Raw genomic sequence first — 18,604 nt, 5'->3', positions numbered from 1 at the left:
AAATTTAATCAACACCTCAAAAATTGGCAGTCTGTGACAAAAGAACTCTCAAACTTTGTAATGCCAATCTTAGAACAATAATTAAACTATATAATCAGGGTTTTTCCTTTTCAAACTGAATTCAACGTGTGGTGAATATTTGATTTTGGAAAAAAATTATGACTTTTTTTGGCAGTTTTTTTCAAGACAAAGGCATATTATTCTAAAATCAAAATTTAACCAACACCGCGATTTATTCCAAATTATAAGAGCAAGTCGCCAGTGTCGGTTTTAGTGATTTATTCTAGTGTGAAATAATTTAAGGTTGTTTTTTTGACAGTTTCTTTCCATTTTTAAACTTCAAACTGACAGTCCATGATAAAGGAGCTCTCAAACTTTGTAATGCCAATCTTAGAACAATAATTAAATTATATAATCAGGGTTTTTTCCGTTAAATTGAATTTAACAACTGGTGGATTTTGATTTTGGGAAAAAAGTATACGTTTGACCTTTTTTGGTAGTTTTTCAAGACAAAGATTTGTCTGTGACAAAAGAACTCTCAAACTTTGTAATGCTAATCGTAGAACAATAATTAAACCACATAATCAGGGTTTCTTCCTTTTCAAACTGAATTTAACGAGTGGTGAATTTCTGATTATGGAAAAAATTATATGACTTTTTGGCAGTTTTTTTCAAGTCAAAGGCATATTAATCTACAATCAAAATTTAATCAACACTGCAATTTATTCGAAAATACAAAGCCAATGTTGCCACTGTCAGTTTTAATTAGTGATTTATTCTTTTGTGAAATAATTTAAGGTCATGTTTCATCGACATTTTATTTCCATATTTATTAAACTTCAAGTTGACATTCCGTGACAAAGGAACTCTCAAACTTTCTATTGCCAATCTTAGAATAATGAAACTAGAAGTGAATTTGTCAATAGGAAGTGACAGTTCCACCAACTTTTCGACGCTGCTGGACCTCTGGACCATCACTTGTTAGAAATCTTGTTGATGTTGTGTAAAATAATATACAAACATAAGGAAAACAACTCCATTGGATTATTTAAATTTAAACAATCACGAATAATGTCTACCAACATAAGCCAAATAACAATTAAAAAAACCTAGATTTTCGTTTCGTCTTTCACTGTGCGCATGCGCAAACATCTGTCAATACGCATCCGTCAAAAAACAGACACTAAATGACAGTTTGACAAGAATCGGTTTGATACTTTGATAATTTTCGTCACAATTCTGTAACAAGGGGCCCCCACGTCACCAAAAACCCTTCCAGACCCCCTCCATGGACAACGAAGCCCGAACAATATGGTGCGGCAACCTCGCCGACAAAGTCACCGAAGAACTCCTCTACGAACTGTTCCTCCAGGCAGCCCCCCTCGAAGAAGTCCGAATCCCCACGGACAAAACCGGCCGCAAAGCCAACTACGGCTTCGTCGTCGTAAAACACGAAGTGTCAGTCGATTACGTGGTGCAACTCCTCGACGGAACCTGTCTCTACGAAAGACCCATCACTGTGAAACCCCGCAAAAGCAACCAAAACGCACGAACCACGCCGAAGACTGCGAACAATTTCATAATAATGACGCCGCTCCCGCAGCTCCCGTTGAATTTCGGGTCGCCGCCCTACCAACCGAACTTTCACAATGAAAGACCGTACAGTAAACCGTACCACAGGCATGACAATTACTCAGGTAGGCACAACTGGAACAACAATCACAGGAACAGTCACAGCAACGAGAGGAACAGGAGACGGTATCACTGACTATTTTACATTTATTTTTGTTAATCTTAATTTTTAATAAAATGTACGACATTGAATTAATTGTGTTGTGTGTTAGATGAGGAAGATGATGCCGTCGGCTAACATCACTTGGTTGTCTTCGGTCATTTGGTCGAGGGCGGCTTGAATTTCGCCTTGGGTGAAGGGCTCGAGGTTGTCGGAGTTGACGCTGTCTCGGACGCGGGTTAAACTCAGGGATTGGGCTCTGTTGTCTTTGAAGGCTTTGTGGAGGCCGGTCTTGAACTGGGTCAACCTTAAAAAAAAAAACATGAATTTTAAAAACGTCGGGGTTTAGAGTTGGCTGCGAATAATCGTACCTGTCATTGGTGATGCTTGGAGTCGCGTCCACTTCCATTGCTTCTTCCTGACTGGCAGCGGAGCTCTGTGTTTGAACTATTTCTTCCTCTGATTCGTCAGCGGTCGCTCGCTACAAACACGCGATTAAATCAAGTGTGTTTGAATGATTACTATTAGTACCGTTCGTCTGGATCTCTTTGATTGTTGTTCCGTTTGTGGTTCTTCATCTTCTGAGTCGCTCTGCGAATTTCTTCTACGCCTCTTCTTCTCTTTCTCGAGTACTTTTTTGAAGTACGCATATTGGACTAACTCTATAGCGGCGTGAGCATCCTGCTCAGTGACCGTGCGACTCATTCTAGCTTTAGCATGCGCGGTTGCTAATCGAATCATGGTTTCCAAAGTACGCGCTGTGACTGGTTGCGTCTAAAAATTCCAACCAATAAACACCAACCCCAAATAAAACGACACTATTTACCCTTGCGACGTCACTTTCCAATATATCTTCAGACCTCAACTTCGAATATTCATTTGCTATAATTTCGCACGCTTCTTCGGTCAACACCGGCTTCAAAATTTTCACGAAATGTATATACTTTCGCATAAAATCCACACTCAGGATTTTATCGGTACGCCTGCGGCTCGCGCCGTGTAAAAGCGCGTCGTATTTTTCATACATCGGGGTTTCTTTTTCTTCGTCCATTTCGTCCGGTCGCATCGTGGTCAACATGTCCACCGTGGACCCCATTGGGAGAACGTCGCCATCTTGTTCGTTCGGGTTCCTACACATTTTCATAAAATCCCGCCAATTTAAAAGTCACACGTTTACCTATAGCGGTGCATCCTGACCACGTGATCCGAAATCATCAAATCGTGGTCCTCACTCACGCTGTCCAACATAACAAAAAGCAAGTCGAAACGTGACAACAACGAGTCCTGAAGCCCGATATTCTCCATTGGAGTTTTGTATTGGTCATACTGCAACCACATGTCATAAATTTAAAAACTCTGACTTAAGTAACAATTTAACCTTGCCGTAGACGGGATTAGCCGCTGCTAGAACTGAACACCTAGCGTTTAGACTGGCGTGAATTCCGGCTTTTGCTATAGTGACTCGACCCTGTTCCATTACTTCGTGGATGGCAGTCCTGTCCATGTCGGACATTTTGTCGAACTCGTCGATACAAACCACGCCTCTGTCTGCTAGCACCATAGCACCAGCCTCTAGTCGTCTTTCGCCGGTTTCTTGGTCTGTGGTCACAGCTGCTGTCAGACCCACACCCGATGAACCGCGGCCTGTGGTAGGTATAGCACGTGGAGCCGTGCACAACACATACCGAAGAAGCTGCGATTTGGCAACACTGGGATCACCGATTAAAAGCACGTTAATGTCGCCTCTTAATCGGGTACCATTAGGGAGGATTTTTTCGACTCCTCCGAGTAACAAACAAAGAATTGCCCTTTTGATGTAATCATGACCGTGAATTGAAGGGGCCAAAGATTTCGCCAACAAATTAAAAATGTTTTTGTTGGTACGAGCTAAGTTCTTGCAGCGGGCCACATCTTCTCTGGATATGGAAGGATTGGCTTCTTTGCTTAGTTGGGTTATGTTGTTGGCGATCACCACGGTCCTAGAGTTACAATATTTATATTTTTGTTGGTACGTGTCATTTAAACACAGCATAATCCAATAATTACCGATATTTTTGATTTTTTTTTTACTTCATACCTAAATGTGCCCGAAGTGTAGCTCCCTTGCTTATTCGGGAGACAACGATAATTTCCCACCACCTGGATGCGATCGCCGGGTTTGCACCTATCGACAAGGTCGCTGTCACAGATTATGTCCACGGATCGGGGTAACTGCCCAGCGGGAGCTTTTTCGGGCATTTCCTGGATGGAGATGGTTTGGTGGTCTTTGTACACGGATAAACCGAATTCGGTTTCCAGCAAGTTGCCATCTTCGTCCTAACCAAAAAATTGTGTCTAACAATAACAATACATTTTTTTACCAAATACAAACATAATTTCTTCGAATTTTACGTTAATTTCCCAGAATTTGAGCTTAACATAAGCGAAAACTACCTAGTTATTTTTTTTTTTTTTTGTTAGGTTGTGACTGTCAGTTTCTATCTAAGAACAAAAAAATCTTGAAATTTAGGTACTTCTGGACGTTTCATGCCCCCAGACTACGAAAAAGTAGGTCCTCATTTCTGCGTGAAAATAAACTTTTTCAAATTATTACATGGACTAAAATTTATATTATCTTCAAGGTTTCTTTATTTAACATATGTACTAAAAATATTAATACTATTATTTGTTTTTGAGATAACTTCATTTTTTTGACAGCCAACTACGCTCTCTATTTTTTTTATAGTTGGTAACAAGTTTACTTTATAAAGCGTGTCCATATATTCGGTTGCCAAAGCTTCACTGTGGTAAAATAATCAACAAAGACATTCCAGAGCCACCTTTGATACCAGGATCATTTATCGACATGTTGTTCCGAGAAAGCAATAAAAACACGATCAAAGACAGCCATGGATTTTCGAAGATGTGTCTTTGATTGTTGCATTTTCAAATTCACGGTAATCTGACAAAATGACTCTTCTATCAAAGATAAATCCCAAAAAATCCATGGCTGTCTCTGATGGTGTTTTTGTTGCCTTCAGTATATTCACACTGGGATCACTTTATTTATTTAAAACTACCTACTTCTATTTTTTTTTACTTCCCGAGCGTAAGTGAAATCATTCCAGCGATTACTCTTAATGTGATTTAGTGATTTACCAAAATCAATCTTATTTTGGAAAATACTAGCCCCGCCCACCCGCCCCTATTTTCTCAGAAGGTATGGCGTCTGCCAAAATCAGTCTTATCTGAGTAAGTGCTAGCCCCGCCCACCCACCCGTATTTTCTCATAGGATATGTCATTTGCCAAAATAAGATTTATCTTAGCAAGTACTACCGAGAAAATAAAGGGCGGGTGCGCGGGGCTAGTACTTGGTTAGATAAGACTAATTTTGGCAAATGACATATCCTCTGAGAAAATAGGGGGCGGAGGGGCGGGGCTAGTACTTGGTAAGAGAAGACTGATTTTGGCAAATCACATTCTCTGGGAAAATAGGGGGCGGGTGGGCGGGCCCAGTGTTTGTTACGATGCGTCTGTCGTCTGAGTCGATTTTTATCTCCGAAAATAAGCTTTTTCAGATTATTTAGATTAAAATTTATAATATTATTTTGAAGGTTTTATATTTAAGGATAGATTTCTTTGTTTAACGTATGTAATAAAAAAATTAATTACAACTTATTTGTTTTTGAGACAATTTCATTTTATTTCACAGCCAACTACGTTCTCCATTTTTTTTTTAATAGTTGGTAACAAGTTCACTTTATAAAGCGTGTCCATATATTCGGTTGCCAAAGTTTCACTGTGGTAAAATAATCAACAAAGACATTCCGGAGTCACCTTTGATACTAGGATCATTTATGGGCACGTCGTGCCTAGAAAGCAATAAAAACACGATCAAAGACAGCCATGGATTTGCGAAGACATGTCTTTGATTGTTGCATTTTCAAATTCACGGTAATCTGACAAAATGACTCTTCTATCAAAGATAAATCCCCGAAAATCCATGGCTGTCTGTGATCGTGTTTTTGTTGCCCTCAGTATATTCACAACGGGATCACTGTTTATTCAAAACTACCTACTTCTATTTTTTTTTTTACTTCCCGAGCGCAAGCGAAATCATTGCAGTGATTACTCTTAATATTGTTCAGTCATTTACCAAAATCAATCTTATCTTGGCAAGTACTAGCCCCGCCCACCCACCCTCTATTTTCTCAGAGGGTATGGCGTCTGCCAAAATCAGTCTTATCTGAGCAAGTGCTAGCCCCGCCCACCCGCCCGTATTTTCTCAGAGGATATGTCATTTGCCAAAATAAGACTTATCTTAGCAAGTACTACCAAGAAAATAAAGGGCGGGTGGGCGGGGCCAGCACTTGTTCAGATAAGACTGATTTTGGCAAATGACATATCCTCTGAGAAAATAGGGGGTGGGTGGGCGGGGCTAGTACTTGGTAAGATAAGACTGATTTTGGCAAATGACATATCCTCTGAGAAAATAGGGGGCGGGTGGGCGGGGTTAGTATTTGTTACGTTGTATCTGTTGTCTGAGTCGATTTTTTATTTCCGAAAATAAACTTTTTCAGATTATTTAGATTAATATTTATAATATTTATTTTGAAGCTTAGAATTCTTTGTTTAACGTATGTAATAAAAAACTTAATTACTATTTATTTGTTTTTGGAATAAACTTCTTTTTTTTCGCAGCCAACTATGTTCTTTATTTTTTTATGGTTGGCATCAAGTTTACTTTATAATTTATTTCCGAAAATAAACTTTTTCAGGTTATTTAGATTAATATTTATAATATTTATTTTGAAGCTTAGAATTCTTTGTTTAATGTATGTAATAAGAAACTTAATTACTATTTATTTGTTTTTGGGATAAACTTTTTTTTCGCAGCCAACTATGTTCTTTATTTTTTTATGGTTGGCATCAAGTTTACTTTATAATTTATTTCCGAAAATAAACTTTTTCAGATTGTTTAGATTAAAATTTATAATATTTATTTTGAAGCTTAGATTTCTTTGTTTAACGTATGTAATACAAAACTTAATTACTATTTATTTGTTTTTGGGATAAACTTCTTTTTTTTTGCAGGCAACTATGTTCTTTATTGTTTTATGGTTGGCATCAAGTTTACTTTATAATTTATTTCCGAAAATAAACTTTTTCAGATTGTTTAGATTAAAATTTATAATATTTATTTTGAAGCTCAGATTTCTTTGTTTAACGTATGTAATAAAAAACTTAATTACTATTTATTTGTTTTTGGGATAAACTTCTTTTTTTTACGCAGCCAACTATGTTCTTTATTTTTTTATGGTTGGCATCAAGTTTACTTTATAATTTATTTCCGAAAATAAACTTTTTTAGATTGTTTAGATTAAAATTTATAATATTTATTTTGAAGCTTAGATTTCTTTGTTTAACGTATGTAATAAAAAACTTAATTACTATTTATTTATTTTTGGGATAAACTTCTTTTTTTTTTCGCAGCCAACTATGTTCTTTATTTTTTTATGGTTGACATCAAGTTTACTTTATAATTTATTTCCGAAAATAAACTTTTTCAGATTATTTAGATTAAAATTTATAATATTTATTTTGAAGCTTAGATTTCTTTGTTTAACGTATGTAATAAAAAATTAATTACTATGTATGTATTTGTTTTTGGGATAAACTTTTTTTTTTCGAAGCCAACTATGTTCTTTGTTTTTTGATGGTTGGCATCAAGTTTACTTTATAATTTATTTCCGAAAATAAACTTTTTCAGATTGTTTAGATTAAAATTTATAATATTTATTTTGAAGCTTAGAATTCTTTGTATAACGTATGTAATAAAAATTTAATTACTATTTATTTGTTTTTGGGATAAACTTTTTTTTTTAGCAGCCAACTATGTTCTTTATTTTTTATGGTTGGCATCAAGTTTACTTTATAATTTATTTCCGAAAATAAACTTTTTCAGATTGTTTAGATTAAAATGTATAATATTTATTTTGAGGCTTAGAATTCTTTGTTTAACGTATGTAATAAAAAACTTAATTACTATTTATTTGTTTTTGGGATAAACTTCTTTTTTTTCGCAGCCAACTATGTTCTTTATTTTTTTATGGTTGGCATCAAGTTTACTTTATAATTTATTTCCGAAAATAAACTTTTTTAGATTGTTTAGATTAAAATTTATAATATTTATTTTGAAGCTTAGATTTCTTTGTTTAACGTATGTAATAAAAAACTTAATTACTATTTATTTATTTTTGGGATAAACTTCTTTTTTTTTTCGCAGCCAACTATGTTCTTTATTTTTTTATGGTTGACATCAAGTTTACTTTATAATTTATTTCCGAAAATAAACTTTTTCAGATTATTTAGATTAAAATTTATAATATTTATTTTGAAGCTTAGATTTCTTTGTTTAACGTATGTAATAAAAAATTAATTACTATGTATGTATTTGTTTTTGGGATAAACTTTTTTTTTTCGAAGCCAACTATGTTCTTTGTTTTTTGATGGTTGGCATCAAGTTTACTTTATAATTTATTTCCGAAAATAAACTTTTTCAGATTGTTTAGATTAAAATTTATAATATTTATTTTGAAGCTTAGATTTCTTTGTTTAACGTATGTAATAAAAAATTAATTACTATGTATGTATTTGTTTTTGGGATAAACTTTTTTTTTTCGAAGCCAACTATGTTCTTTATTTTTTGATGGTTGGCATCAAGCTTACTTTATAATTTATTTCCGAAAATAAACTTTTTCAGATTGTTTAGATTAAAATTTATAATATTTATTTTGAAGCTTAGAATTCTTTGTATAACGTATGTAATAAAAATTTAATTACTATTTATTTGTTTTTGGGATAAACTTTTTTTTTTAGCAGCCAACTATGTTCTTTATTTTTTATGGTTGGCATCAAGTTTACTTTATAATTTATTTCCGAAAATAAACTTTTTCAGATTGTTTAGATTAAAATGTATAATATTTATTTTGAGGCTTAGAATTCTTTGTTTAACGTATGTAATAAAAAACTTAATTACTATTTATTTGTTTTTGGGATAAACTTCTTTTTTTTCGCAGCCAACTATGTTCTTTATTTTTTTATGGTTGGCATCAAGTTTACTTTATAATTTATTTCCGAAAATAAACTTTTTTAGATTGTTTAGATTAAAATTTATAATATTTATTTTGAAGCTTAGATTTCTTTGTTTAACGTATGTAATAAAAAACTTAATTACTATTTATTTATTTTTGGGATAAACTTCTTTTTTTTTTCGCAGCCAACTATGTTCTTTATTTTTTTATGGTTGACATCAAGTTTACTTTATAATTTATTTCCGAAAATAAACTTTTTCAGATTATTTAGATTAAAATTTATAATATTTATTTTGAAGCTTAGATTTCTTTGTTTAACGTATGTAATAAAAAATTAATTACTATGTATGTATTTGTTTTTGGGATAAACTTTTTTTTTTCGAAGTCAACTATGTTCTTTGTTTTTTGATGGTTGGCATCAAGTTTACTTTATAATTTATTTCCGAAAATAAACTTTTTCAGATTGTTTAGATTAAAATGTATAATATTTATTTTGAAGCTTAGAATTCTTTGTTTAACGTATGTAATAAAAATTTAATTACTGTTTATTTGTTTTTGGGATAAACTTTTTTTTTTAACAGCCAACTATGTTCTTTATTTTTTTATGGTTGGCATCAAGTTTACTTTATAATTTATTTCCGAAAATAAACTTTTTCAGATTATTTAGATTAAAATTTATAATATTTATTTTGAAGCTTAGATTTGTTTGTTTAACGTATGTAATAAAAAACTTAATTACTATTTATTTGTTTTTGGGATAAACTTCTTTTTTTTTCGCAACCAACTATGTTCTTTATTGTTTTATGGTTGGCATCAAGTTTACTTTATAATTTATTTCCGAAAATAAACTTTTTCAGATTATTTAGACTAAAATTTATAATATTTATTTTGAAGCTTAGAATTCTTTGCTTAACGTATGTAATAAAAAACTTAATTACTATTTATTTGTTTTTGGGATAAACTTCTTTTTTTTCGCAGCCAACTATGTTCTTTATTTTTTTATGGTTGGCATCAAGTTTACTTTATAATTTATTTCCGAAAATAAACTTTTTCAGATTGTTTAGATTAAAATTTATAATATTTATTTTGAAGCTTAGATTTCTTTGTTTAACGTATGTAATAAAAAACTTAATTACTATTTATTTGTTTTTGGGATAAACTTCTTTTTTTTCGCAGCCAACTATGTTCTTTATTTTTTTTATGGTTAGCATCAAGTTTACTTTATAATGCGCGCATCCATAAATTCCGTTTTCAAAACTTCACTGTGGTCAAATAATTAACAACACTTTTGATACCAGTATCATTTATGGACACGTTGTACCAAGAAAGTGATAAAAACACGATCTACGACAGTCACGGATTTTCAAAGATTTGTCTTTGATAGAATTTTCGTCTTAACAGATCACAGTCAATTTGAAGATTTGAATTTAAGACAAACTTTCAAAAGTTTTTATTGCAATCTCGATATGTTCACGTTACTTCCACTTTTTCAAAGCCACCAAAGATTACTTTTTCTTTAACACTATAATGGAAAATTGGTTTAAAGTTTATTTAGAACTTCCCGCACATGTGAAGCACAGCCAGACGAATCCAGTACCGAGTGACTATTAATGTTTGGATATTATTTTGTTAGGTTGGCAACATATTTAAAATTTTATGATACCATACCTGATGTCAATTCAAATTTTGGGCACTAATTCAGTAATTGCCATCTTTTCTTTGGTTTTTATGAAATTAAATAATTGATGATAGTAATGTTGGTATTGCGGCTACTTTTAACATTTTATTTGACAGTTAGTTGATAGAAACTGTCAAACTAGACTGAAAATTGAAAATAAATTTCATGGGTCACTAGACGTGATTAAATTTTTTTAACAGGCGTTGCCACTTCATTAATTTTTCACAGCCAACCATGAAACCAGGAAATTCCCAAACCATAATTTTTCCCCAATTCTTATTTAGCATAACCTAACTTTTTCACGCAACGCTACCACACCATATTCATGTTATATGCAGTATTCGTAAATTTTTTAGTAAATACCTCCAATTCAAAAGTTTACATTTTCAAATCTGAATTCCTCAATAGTTTTTCTATTTTTGTTTGCTTTAATTTTTTCCCACTGAATACTAATTTTTTTTTTAATTTTTCAAAATCACGAAAATAATCCAAACCTTTGTAGGATAAACCGCCGACGACGGAAACGCATCCAACGACGTCAAATCGCTGTACTTCCTCTCGAGCACCTTCTTCGTAACCGGACAATAATGCACACTCTTGACAATTTTCGGATGCACCAAAGAACCTTCAACAAACCCACATACAACCAACCCACCAAAACCCGTCACAACTCACATTTGGTCACAATCCCTTCCACACAAATCAAGTTCCCCAAAAACCTGGAAGTCAAACTCCTCGGAGTGACATGCTTGCCCCCAAAACTCCCCTCAAAAGCGACAAAAAACTCGTCATGCTCCTTCGCGTAGTCGTGCGCAGTGGTAAAAACGTACTCCTTCAACGCCTTCTGGAAGGCAGCTTGCTCCTCGAACGCGACATTCAAAAGACTTTGAGCCCTAGCCGGATTTTTGCGGCGTAAGTCGTTCACGTTGACTAGTAGCCGCTGGCTTTTATCGGCGACCATGTTCTTAACTGCTTGTGAGTACTTTCCTTGGTCTTCCTACACAATTAAATAATTTAAGGGGGCCCCACTTGAGTAGAAAATTGGTTTACCTCGTCGTCCAAAAAGTCCAAATACTCTCGCTGCATGTCGCGGAGGCGCTGATCCACATCTTGCGTGTCCATCATTTTGAAAAATTTGATTTTGTACAAATTGGCGTGAAAACACAACACTCGTTATAAACAAAGTTAGCGAAGTGACAGGTTTTGGCGCGAAACACCACCTAGGGAATTTCGTTTTCGGTTGTCGCGCTGTTGACAGTTGACGTTTGACATGTGTAAATCGCGTTTAAGTGTTTTTCAGCCCCAAAATTCGAAAAAAATCGGCAAGCGCTTATCCAGAAAAGCATTTATAGCTTAGAGGACGCTTTTTGGTTGTAGTGTGTCAGCGTCCTCTAAACATGAATGCTTTTCAGACTTGTCGGAACACTTCGGATACCGTGCCCCTGTATCTCCCTCAGCAGTTATACTTGAAACCAGCGGCTCGTCTGAACATATCCATCCAACTCCCCAATGTGAAGAAACTAGAAAAGAGCATCTCCCATTGGGAGATCATGGAGAAAGTCCGAACTCTGATAAAACCCGACGAATTCTGTGTACTCAAAGTCTCCAAAACCACCATCGAGTTCGTGAGGTTTGAAGCCGAGCTGGACAGTCGAGCGCGACTGGAAAGAGTGATTTCCAAATTAGACAACAACTCGATTAAACTCAAAGAAATTCCGGATCTTTTGCGCTTGAAAGCGGCTGAAATAAAATCCGACTTTCCCACTCGCCACAAATGGGACACTTTTTTTCATGAAGCTAAAGATATGGATGAGATGAAGCCCGGACAGAGACCTGACACTGTGCACGTCGCGAATTTACCGATAAAGTGGTTCGTTCCGTACCATATGAACGACGAAGAAGACGTGACCCCGTCGGAGAAGATGTTCTACCGAATTTTTGAAAAATTCGGCCACATTCGGTACGTTGACATCCCAGTGTGCGACCCGTATCGGAAAAAAATGAAAGAGCACATTTCCGGGTTTAAGGTACACGCACCTGACGATAAAGAATTTTTTGAAGGTTATGTTCAATTCAAAGATTATATAGGGTTTACGAAGACCATGGATGCTCTGAAAGGGATGAAGTTGATGCGAAAAGAAGAAGACGAGTCGCTTTGTGTCAGTATTAAAGTCGATTTTGATAGGTCTAAGCATTTGAGCGATGCGTCTCTTCGACGCAGAGAGATCGTTAGAGACAGGTTAGTGCGGAAACAAAGGGAGAAAGAAGAGAAGGAAAAGCACGAGCTCGAAGCCAAAAAGAAGAAGGAGCGCAGTGAGAGGTTTTTATGTTTTGTGTGTTATAATGAATTATATGTAATTGAACTCAATTATGTGTAATTCATTATAATGAGATGTGAGGGTGCAGGTGTCGATTTCAGGCAAAAGGAAATTGATTTAAAGACAGAGAAAGAAAAGAGACGACGGGAAAGGGAAGCCAAAAGGAAGGCGAAGTTGTTGGAAAAGTTAAAAAGTAGTGGGTGTGATGATATTAACGATAAAATCGCTAAAGAAGAAAAGAAACTTTTAAAAGCGCAGAGAAAACTAGAAGCGATTAGACTAGTGGAGGAACTTTTTAAGAGAATTAAGGTATAAAAGGATGTTTTTTAAGGGTTGTTACACCGTCTGTTTCAGGAAAAAAAAGAGGAGAGTAACGACTCTAGCAAAGGCAAGGGGGAAAGCGTCGACGAGGTAGTTCACAAAAAATTTAAATTTATGTTGTTAAAAATCGGTAATTTTTTTTTGTAGTTGAAACGATTGAAAGACATGAGCGAATTGGAGGTTTTAACCCGGCGACAAAAATTGCACAACGCCATTGAAGGGCGAGTCGTTCTTAAAAGCATTCTTTCAGAACGAAAAAAATCACGAAAGAATTCTTCAAGTTCTGACACTTCTTTATCACCTGATGACGATCCTGCAGGTTCGTATAAAAAAATATATAATTTCGGTGCGATTTTTTATTTTTCGATTTTGACCCTTATTTGTATGTATCATAAGTCACATCGTTGTTATTCGTGTTCTACAGACGGCGACCGCACCGCCACCCCCGACCTGCTCTACGACCCCAACTGGTACCCCTACACCTACCCCGCCCCGCTCTACGCGCCGCCTCTGCGCGCCGGCTACGCCCCGTATCCGCCCCGCGGCCGCCTCCCGCGCGCGCCGCTCCCGGGCCCGTCCCGCGGCCGCCAGTTCTCCAGGGGCCGCGGCTACCGCTCCCGCTACAGAGGCGGCTACCGCGGCGGCTACTCGCACTACTCGCCCGAAGTGGAAGAGGAGTACCTCAAGTACTTCTCCAAGTTCTTCTCCGACCACGACAAGAGGTCAAGAAGCCGGTCGAAGTCGCGCCGCCGGAGCTACAGTCGGTCGAGGTCCAGGTCGCGCTCGCGGCGCAGGTCGTACACGAGGTCCAGGTCGTACTCGCGCAGTCGCTCCCGGTCGCGCTCGTACACCCCGAAGAGGTCCAGGTCGAGGAAGCGCTCGAAGAGGTCGAAGTCGAGGTTCACGCCGTCGCCGAAGCGGAAGTCGAGGTCGGGGAGCGTGGACAGCTCGAAGTTCGTGTCGCCGAGGAGTTTGCGGAGGGCGAGGTCCAAGTCGTGGTCCATGCCGAGGAGCGGAGAGAAGAGGCGGTCGTGGTCGACCACGCCCGAGAAGAAATAGGGGGGGGGGGGGGTATTTATTGTATTGTTTTTGAGAAGTTTTATATTTGTTTTGAGTGTTAGGAACAAAGATTTTTTACATTGTTGTGTTTTTTTTATCCCGGAAGCAGTGACCAGTGTAACTACAGTAGCGGTCATTTCTACGGAACCACTCGATAAAAAGTCAAGTTGGTAGCCCTGTCATCTAGTACTTTACGCCGAACGCGGTTGGTAGCGGTAGTTGATATGGCAATCGAAACTAGCACAACACGAATGTTTCGGTTGCCCTCAGCTATGCCGCACTGTATCCCGTGCACACTGTATGTTCGGTTCATCTGTTTATTAAAATAAAATATCTACATTGACAATGGGGTCATCTAACCTGTCAAATTTTTGACACATATGTTTTCCCCCAGAAACCCGTCAAGGTCACTTACACCAAACAAATTTTGAAAATTTACACTAGGGAGTGGTTCTATAGAAAAGATCGCGACTTTAGACTATATTGTAAAAACGAAATACAACAAAAATGTAAAGAAACGATAAATCAAGAAAAGAAACAAAACGAAAATGGAATAAAGGACGATGTATAACTTTCTCAGACGTTTCGGACTAATTTACCTTGTAAAGCGCTGAAATGTCAAAAAAACCAGAGCCACCCTTGATAACAGAATCGTTCATGGACACGTTGAACAATAAAAACACGATCAAAGACAGCCATGGATTTTCGATTTTTTGTGTCTTCGATTATTGCATTTTCAAATTCATGGTAATCTGATAAATGAAATTTCTATCAAAGACAAATCCCCACCTAGTTCTATTTTTTTTTTTGTTAGGTTGTGATTATCAGTTTCTATCTATGAACAAAAAAATCTTGAAATTTAGGTAATTCTGGACGTTTCATCCCCCCAGACTACGAAAAAGTGTGTCCTCATTTCTGCGTCTGTCGACCGAGTCGCTTTTTTATCTCCGAAAATAAACATTTTCAAATTATTTGGATTATATTTTATAATATTATCTTCAAGGTTTCTTTATTTAACATAGGTAATAAAAAAATTAATTACTATTTATTTGTTTGTGAGATAATTTCATTTTTTTCACAGCCAAGTACGTTCTCTATTTTTTTTTATAGTTGGTAACAAGTTTACTTTATAGAGCGTGTCCATAAATTCGGTTGCCAAAGCTTCACTGCGGTAAAATAATCAACAAAGACTTCCAGAGACACCTTTGATACCAGGATCATTGATGGGCACGTTATGCCGAGAAAACAATGAAAAAAAAACACGATCAAAGGCAGCCATGGATTTTCGAAGATATGTCTTTGATTGTTGCATTTTCAAATTCACGGTAATTTGACAAAATGACTCTTCTATCAAAGACAAATCCGAAAAATTCCATGACTGTCTGTGATCGTGTTTTTGTTGCTTTCAGTATATTCACAATGCTTTATTTATTCAAAACTACCCACTTCTATTTTTTTTACTTCCCGAGCGTAAGCGAAATCATTCCAGTGATTACTCTTAATATGGTTTAGTCATGTACCAAAATCAATCTTATCTTGGCAAGTAGTAGCCCCGCCCAGCCACCCTCTATTTTCTCAGAGGGCATGTCGTTTGCCAAAATCAGTCTTATCTGAGCAAGTGCAAGCCCCGCCCACCCACCCATATTTTCTCAGAGGACATGTCATTTGCCAAAATGAGACTTATCTTAGCAAGTACTACCGAGAAAATAAAGGGCGGGTGGGCGGGGCTAGTCCTTTGTAAGAGAAGACTGATTTTGGCAAATGACATATTCTCTGAGAAGACAGGGGGCGGGTGGGCGGGCCTATTATTAATTACGATGCCTCTGTCGTCTGAGTCGTTTTTTTGTCTCCGAAAATAAACTTTTTCAGATTATTTAGATTAAAATTTATAATATTATTTTGAAGGTTTTAATATTTAAGGATACATTTCTTTGTTTAACGTATGTAATAAAAACATTAATTACTATTTATTTGTTTTTGAGATAACTTTATTTTTTTCACAGCTAACTACATTCTCTATTGTTTTTAGTTTTTATAGTTGGTAACAAGTTTACTTTATAAATCTTGTCCATATATTCGGTTTGTCAAAGCTTCACTGTGGTAAAATAATCAAAGATTTTCCAGAGCCACCTTTGATACCAGGATCATTTCTGCACACGTTGTGCTGAGAAATGAATAAAAACACGATCAAAGACAGCCATGGATTTTCGAAGATATGTCTTTGATTGTTGCATTTTCAAATTCATTGTAATCTGACAAAATGACTCTTCTATCAAAGATAAATCCCCAAAAATCCATGGCTGTCTGTGATCGTGTTTTGGTTGCTCTCAGTATATTCACAACGGGATCACTTTATTTATTCAAAACTACCTACTTCTATTTTTTTACTTCCCGAGCGTAAGAAAAATCATTCCATTGATGACTCTTAATATGGTTTAGTCACTTACCAAAATCAATCTTATCTTGGCAAGTAGTAGCCCCGCCCACCCACCCTCTGTTTTGTCAGAGGGTATGGCGTCTGCCAAAATCAGTCTTATCTTAGCAAGTGCTAGCCCCGCCCACCCGCCCATATTTTCTCAGAGGATATGTCATTTGCCAAAATAAGACTTATCTTAGCAAGTACTACCGAGAAAATAAAGGGTGAGTGGGCAGGGCTAGTACTTGCTAACGTAAGTCTTATTTTGGCAAATGGCATACTATGAGAAAAGGGGGGGCGGGTGGACGGGGCTAGGACTTGGTAAGACAAGACTGATTTTGGCAAATGACATATTCTCTGAGAAGACAGAGGGCGGGTGGGCGGTCCTAGTATTTGTTACGATGCGTCTGTCGTCTGAGTCGATTTTTTTATCTCCGAAAATAAACTTTTTCAGATTATTTAGATTAAAATTTATAATATTATCTTAAAGGTTTCTTTATTTAACATTTGTAATGAAATATTAATTACTATTTTTTTGTTTTTGAGGTAACTTCATTTTATTCACAGCCAACTACGTTCTCTATTTTTTTTACTAGTTGGTAACAAGTTTACTTTATAAAGCGTGTCCATATATTCGGTTGCCAAAGCTTCACTGTGGTAAAATAATCAACAAAGACATTCCAGAGTCACCTTTGATACCAGGATCATTTATGGACACGTTGTGCTGAGAAATCAATAAAAATACGATCAAAGACAGCCATGAATTTTCGAAGATATGCCTTTGATTGTTGAATTTTCAAATTCACGGTAATCTAACAAAATGACTCCTCTATCAAAGATAAATCACCAAAAATCCATGGCTACCTGTTTTTGTTGCTCTCAGTATATTCACAACGGGATCACTACTTCTATTTTTTTTTAATTCCGAGCGTAAGCGAAATCATTCCTGTGATGACTCTTAAAATGGTTCAGTCATTTACCAAAATCAATCTTATCTTGGCAAGTACTAGCCCCGCCCACCCGCCCCTATTTTTTCAGAGAGTATGGCGTTTGCCAAAATCAATCTTATCTGAGCAAGTGCTAGCCTAGCCCACCCGCCCATATTTTCTCAGAGGATATATCATTTGCCGAAATAAAACTTATCTTAGCAAGTACTACCGCGAAAATAAAGGGCGGGTGGGCGGGGCTAGTACTTGGTAAGATAAGACTGATTTTGGCAAATGACATCCTCTGGGAAAATAGGGGGCGGGTGGGCGGGCCTTGTATTTATTACGATGCGTCTATCGTCTGAATCGATTTTTTATCTCCGAAAATAAACTTTTTCAGATTATTTAGATTAAAATTTATAATATTATTTTGAAGGTTTTAATATTTAAGTATAGATTTCTTTGTTTAACGTATGTAATAAATAAAATAATTACTATTTATTTGTTTTTGAGATAACTTCATTTTTTTCACAACCAACTACATACATTCTCTATTGTTTTTATAGTTGGTAACAAGTTTACTTTATAAAGCGTGTCCATATATTCGGTTTGAGAAAGCTTCACTGTGGTAAAATAATCAAAGATTTTCCAGAGCCACCTTTGATACCAGGATCATTTATGCACACGTTGTGCTGAGAAATGAATAAAAACACGATCAAAGACAGCCATGGATTTTCGAAGATATGTCTTTGATTGTTGCATTTTCAAATTCATTGTAATCTGACAAAATGACTCTTCTATCAAAAATAAATCCCCAAAAATCCATGGCTGTCTGTGATCGTGTTTTTGTTGCTCTCAGTATATTCACAACGGGATCACTTTATTTATTCAAAACTACCTACTTCTATTTTTTTTACTTCCCGAGCGTAAGAAACATCATTCCAGTGATGACTCTTATTATGGTTTAGTTACTTACCAAAATCAATCTTATCTTGGCAAGTAGTAGCCCCGCCCACCCACCCTCTGTTTTCTCAGAGGGTATGGCGTCTGCCAAAATCAGTCTTATCTAAGCAAGTGCTA

At 36.0% G+C, this 18,604-nt stretch overlaps 3 protein-coding genes across 4 annotated transcripts; 2 read left to right on the top strand and 1 right to left on the bottom strand.

Moving 5' to 3' along the window:
- The first annotated feature begins 1,145 nt into the window (after positions 1-1,145).
- On the top strand, positions 1,146-1,824 carry LOC135129567 (RNA-binding protein 7). The gene has a single exon (XM_064056754.1). The coding sequence runs from the start codon at positions 1,289-1,291 to the stop codon at positions 1,766-1,768; it is 480 nt and encodes a 159-aa protein (XP_063912824.1). The 5' UTR covers positions 1,146-1,288; the 3' UTR covers positions 1,769-1,824.
- Mcm3 (Minichromosome maintenance 3) lies at positions 1,762-11,702 on the bottom strand. Its single transcript, XM_064056751.1, has 10 exons — positions 11,535-11,702; positions 11,160-11,481; positions 10,979-11,109; positions 3,810-4,048; positions 3,111-3,711; positions 2,910-3,058; positions 2,559-2,862; positions 2,264-2,506; positions 2,104-2,213; positions 1,762-2,039 (listed from the first exon to the last, which is right to left on the bottom strand). Exons 1-10 carry the CDS (start codon positions 11,607-11,609, stop codon positions 1,841-1,843), a joined length of 2,373 nt encoding a protein of 790 aa, XP_063912821.1. The 5' UTR covers positions 11,610-11,702; the 3' UTR covers positions 1,762-1,840.
- A 34-nt stretch (positions 11,703-11,736) lies between these two features.
- Positions 11,737-14,262, top strand: Xe7. 2 transcript variants are annotated; one of them, XM_064056753.1, is made up of 6 exons: positions 11,737-11,806; positions 11,897-12,804; positions 12,904-13,111; positions 13,157-13,213; positions 13,271-13,442; positions 13,548-14,262. In XM_064056753.1, the coding sequence occupies exons 2-6, from the start codon at positions 12,035-12,037 to the stop codon at positions 14,180-14,182; spliced, it is 1,842 nt and encodes a 613-aa protein (XP_063912823.1). In that variant the 5' UTR covers positions 11,737-11,806; positions 11,897-12,034; the 3' UTR covers positions 14,183-14,262. The 2 variants fall into 2 exon arrangements, with proteins under 2 accessions (XP_063912823.1, XP_063912822.1); XM_064056752.1 differs by having other exon boundaries at positions 11,742-12,804.
- The last annotated feature ends 4,342 nt before the right edge of the window (positions 14,263-18,604 follow it).

Source organism: Zophobas morio, unplaced genomic scaffold (genome assembly GCF_036711695.1).
Source record: "Zophobas morio isolate AGI-343-1 ecotype UQ-CSIRO unplaced genomic scaffold, CSIRO_AGI_Zmor_V1 ptg000016l, whole genome shotgun sequence".
Taxonomy (NCBI): Eukaryota; Metazoa; Arthropoda; class Insecta; order Coleoptera; family Tenebrionidae; genus Zophobas; species Zophobas morio.
The sequence above is the reverse complement of the archived record's forward strand: the minus strand, read 5'-3'. Positions and strand labels throughout refer to the sequence as shown.

Bases quoted from the DNA above. Each gene is read 5' to 3' on its own strand.
- Mcm3 (XM_064056751.1), bottom strand. From the start codon at position 11,609: ATGATGGACACGCAAGATGTGGATCAGCGCCTCCGCGACATGCAGCGA. The intron at 2,507-2,558 runs GTAAATAGTGTC...TGGAATTTTTAG, and splicing joins TGGAAAGTGACGTCGCAAGG to ACGCAACCAGTCACAGCGCG. The intron at 2,040-2,103 runs GTACGATTATTC...TTTTTTTTTAAG, and splicing joins CCAAGCATCACCAATGACAG to GTTGACCCAGTTCAAGACCG.
- Xe7 (XM_064056752.1), top strand. From the start codon at position 11,882: ATGAATGCTTTTCAGACTTGTCGGAACACTTCGGATACCGTGCCCCTG. The intron at 13,112-13,156 runs GTATAAAAGGAT...CGTCTGTTTCAG, and splicing joins AACTTTTTAAGAGAATTAAG to GAAAAAAAAGAGGAGAGTAA. The intron at 13,443-13,547 runs GTTCGTATAAAA...CGTGTTCTACAG, and splicing joins ACCTGATGACGATCCTGCAG to ACGGCGACCGCACCGCCACC.
- LOC135129567 (XM_064056754.1), top strand. From the start codon at position 1,289: ATGGACAACGAAGCCCGAACAATATGGTGCGGCAACCTCGCCGACAAA.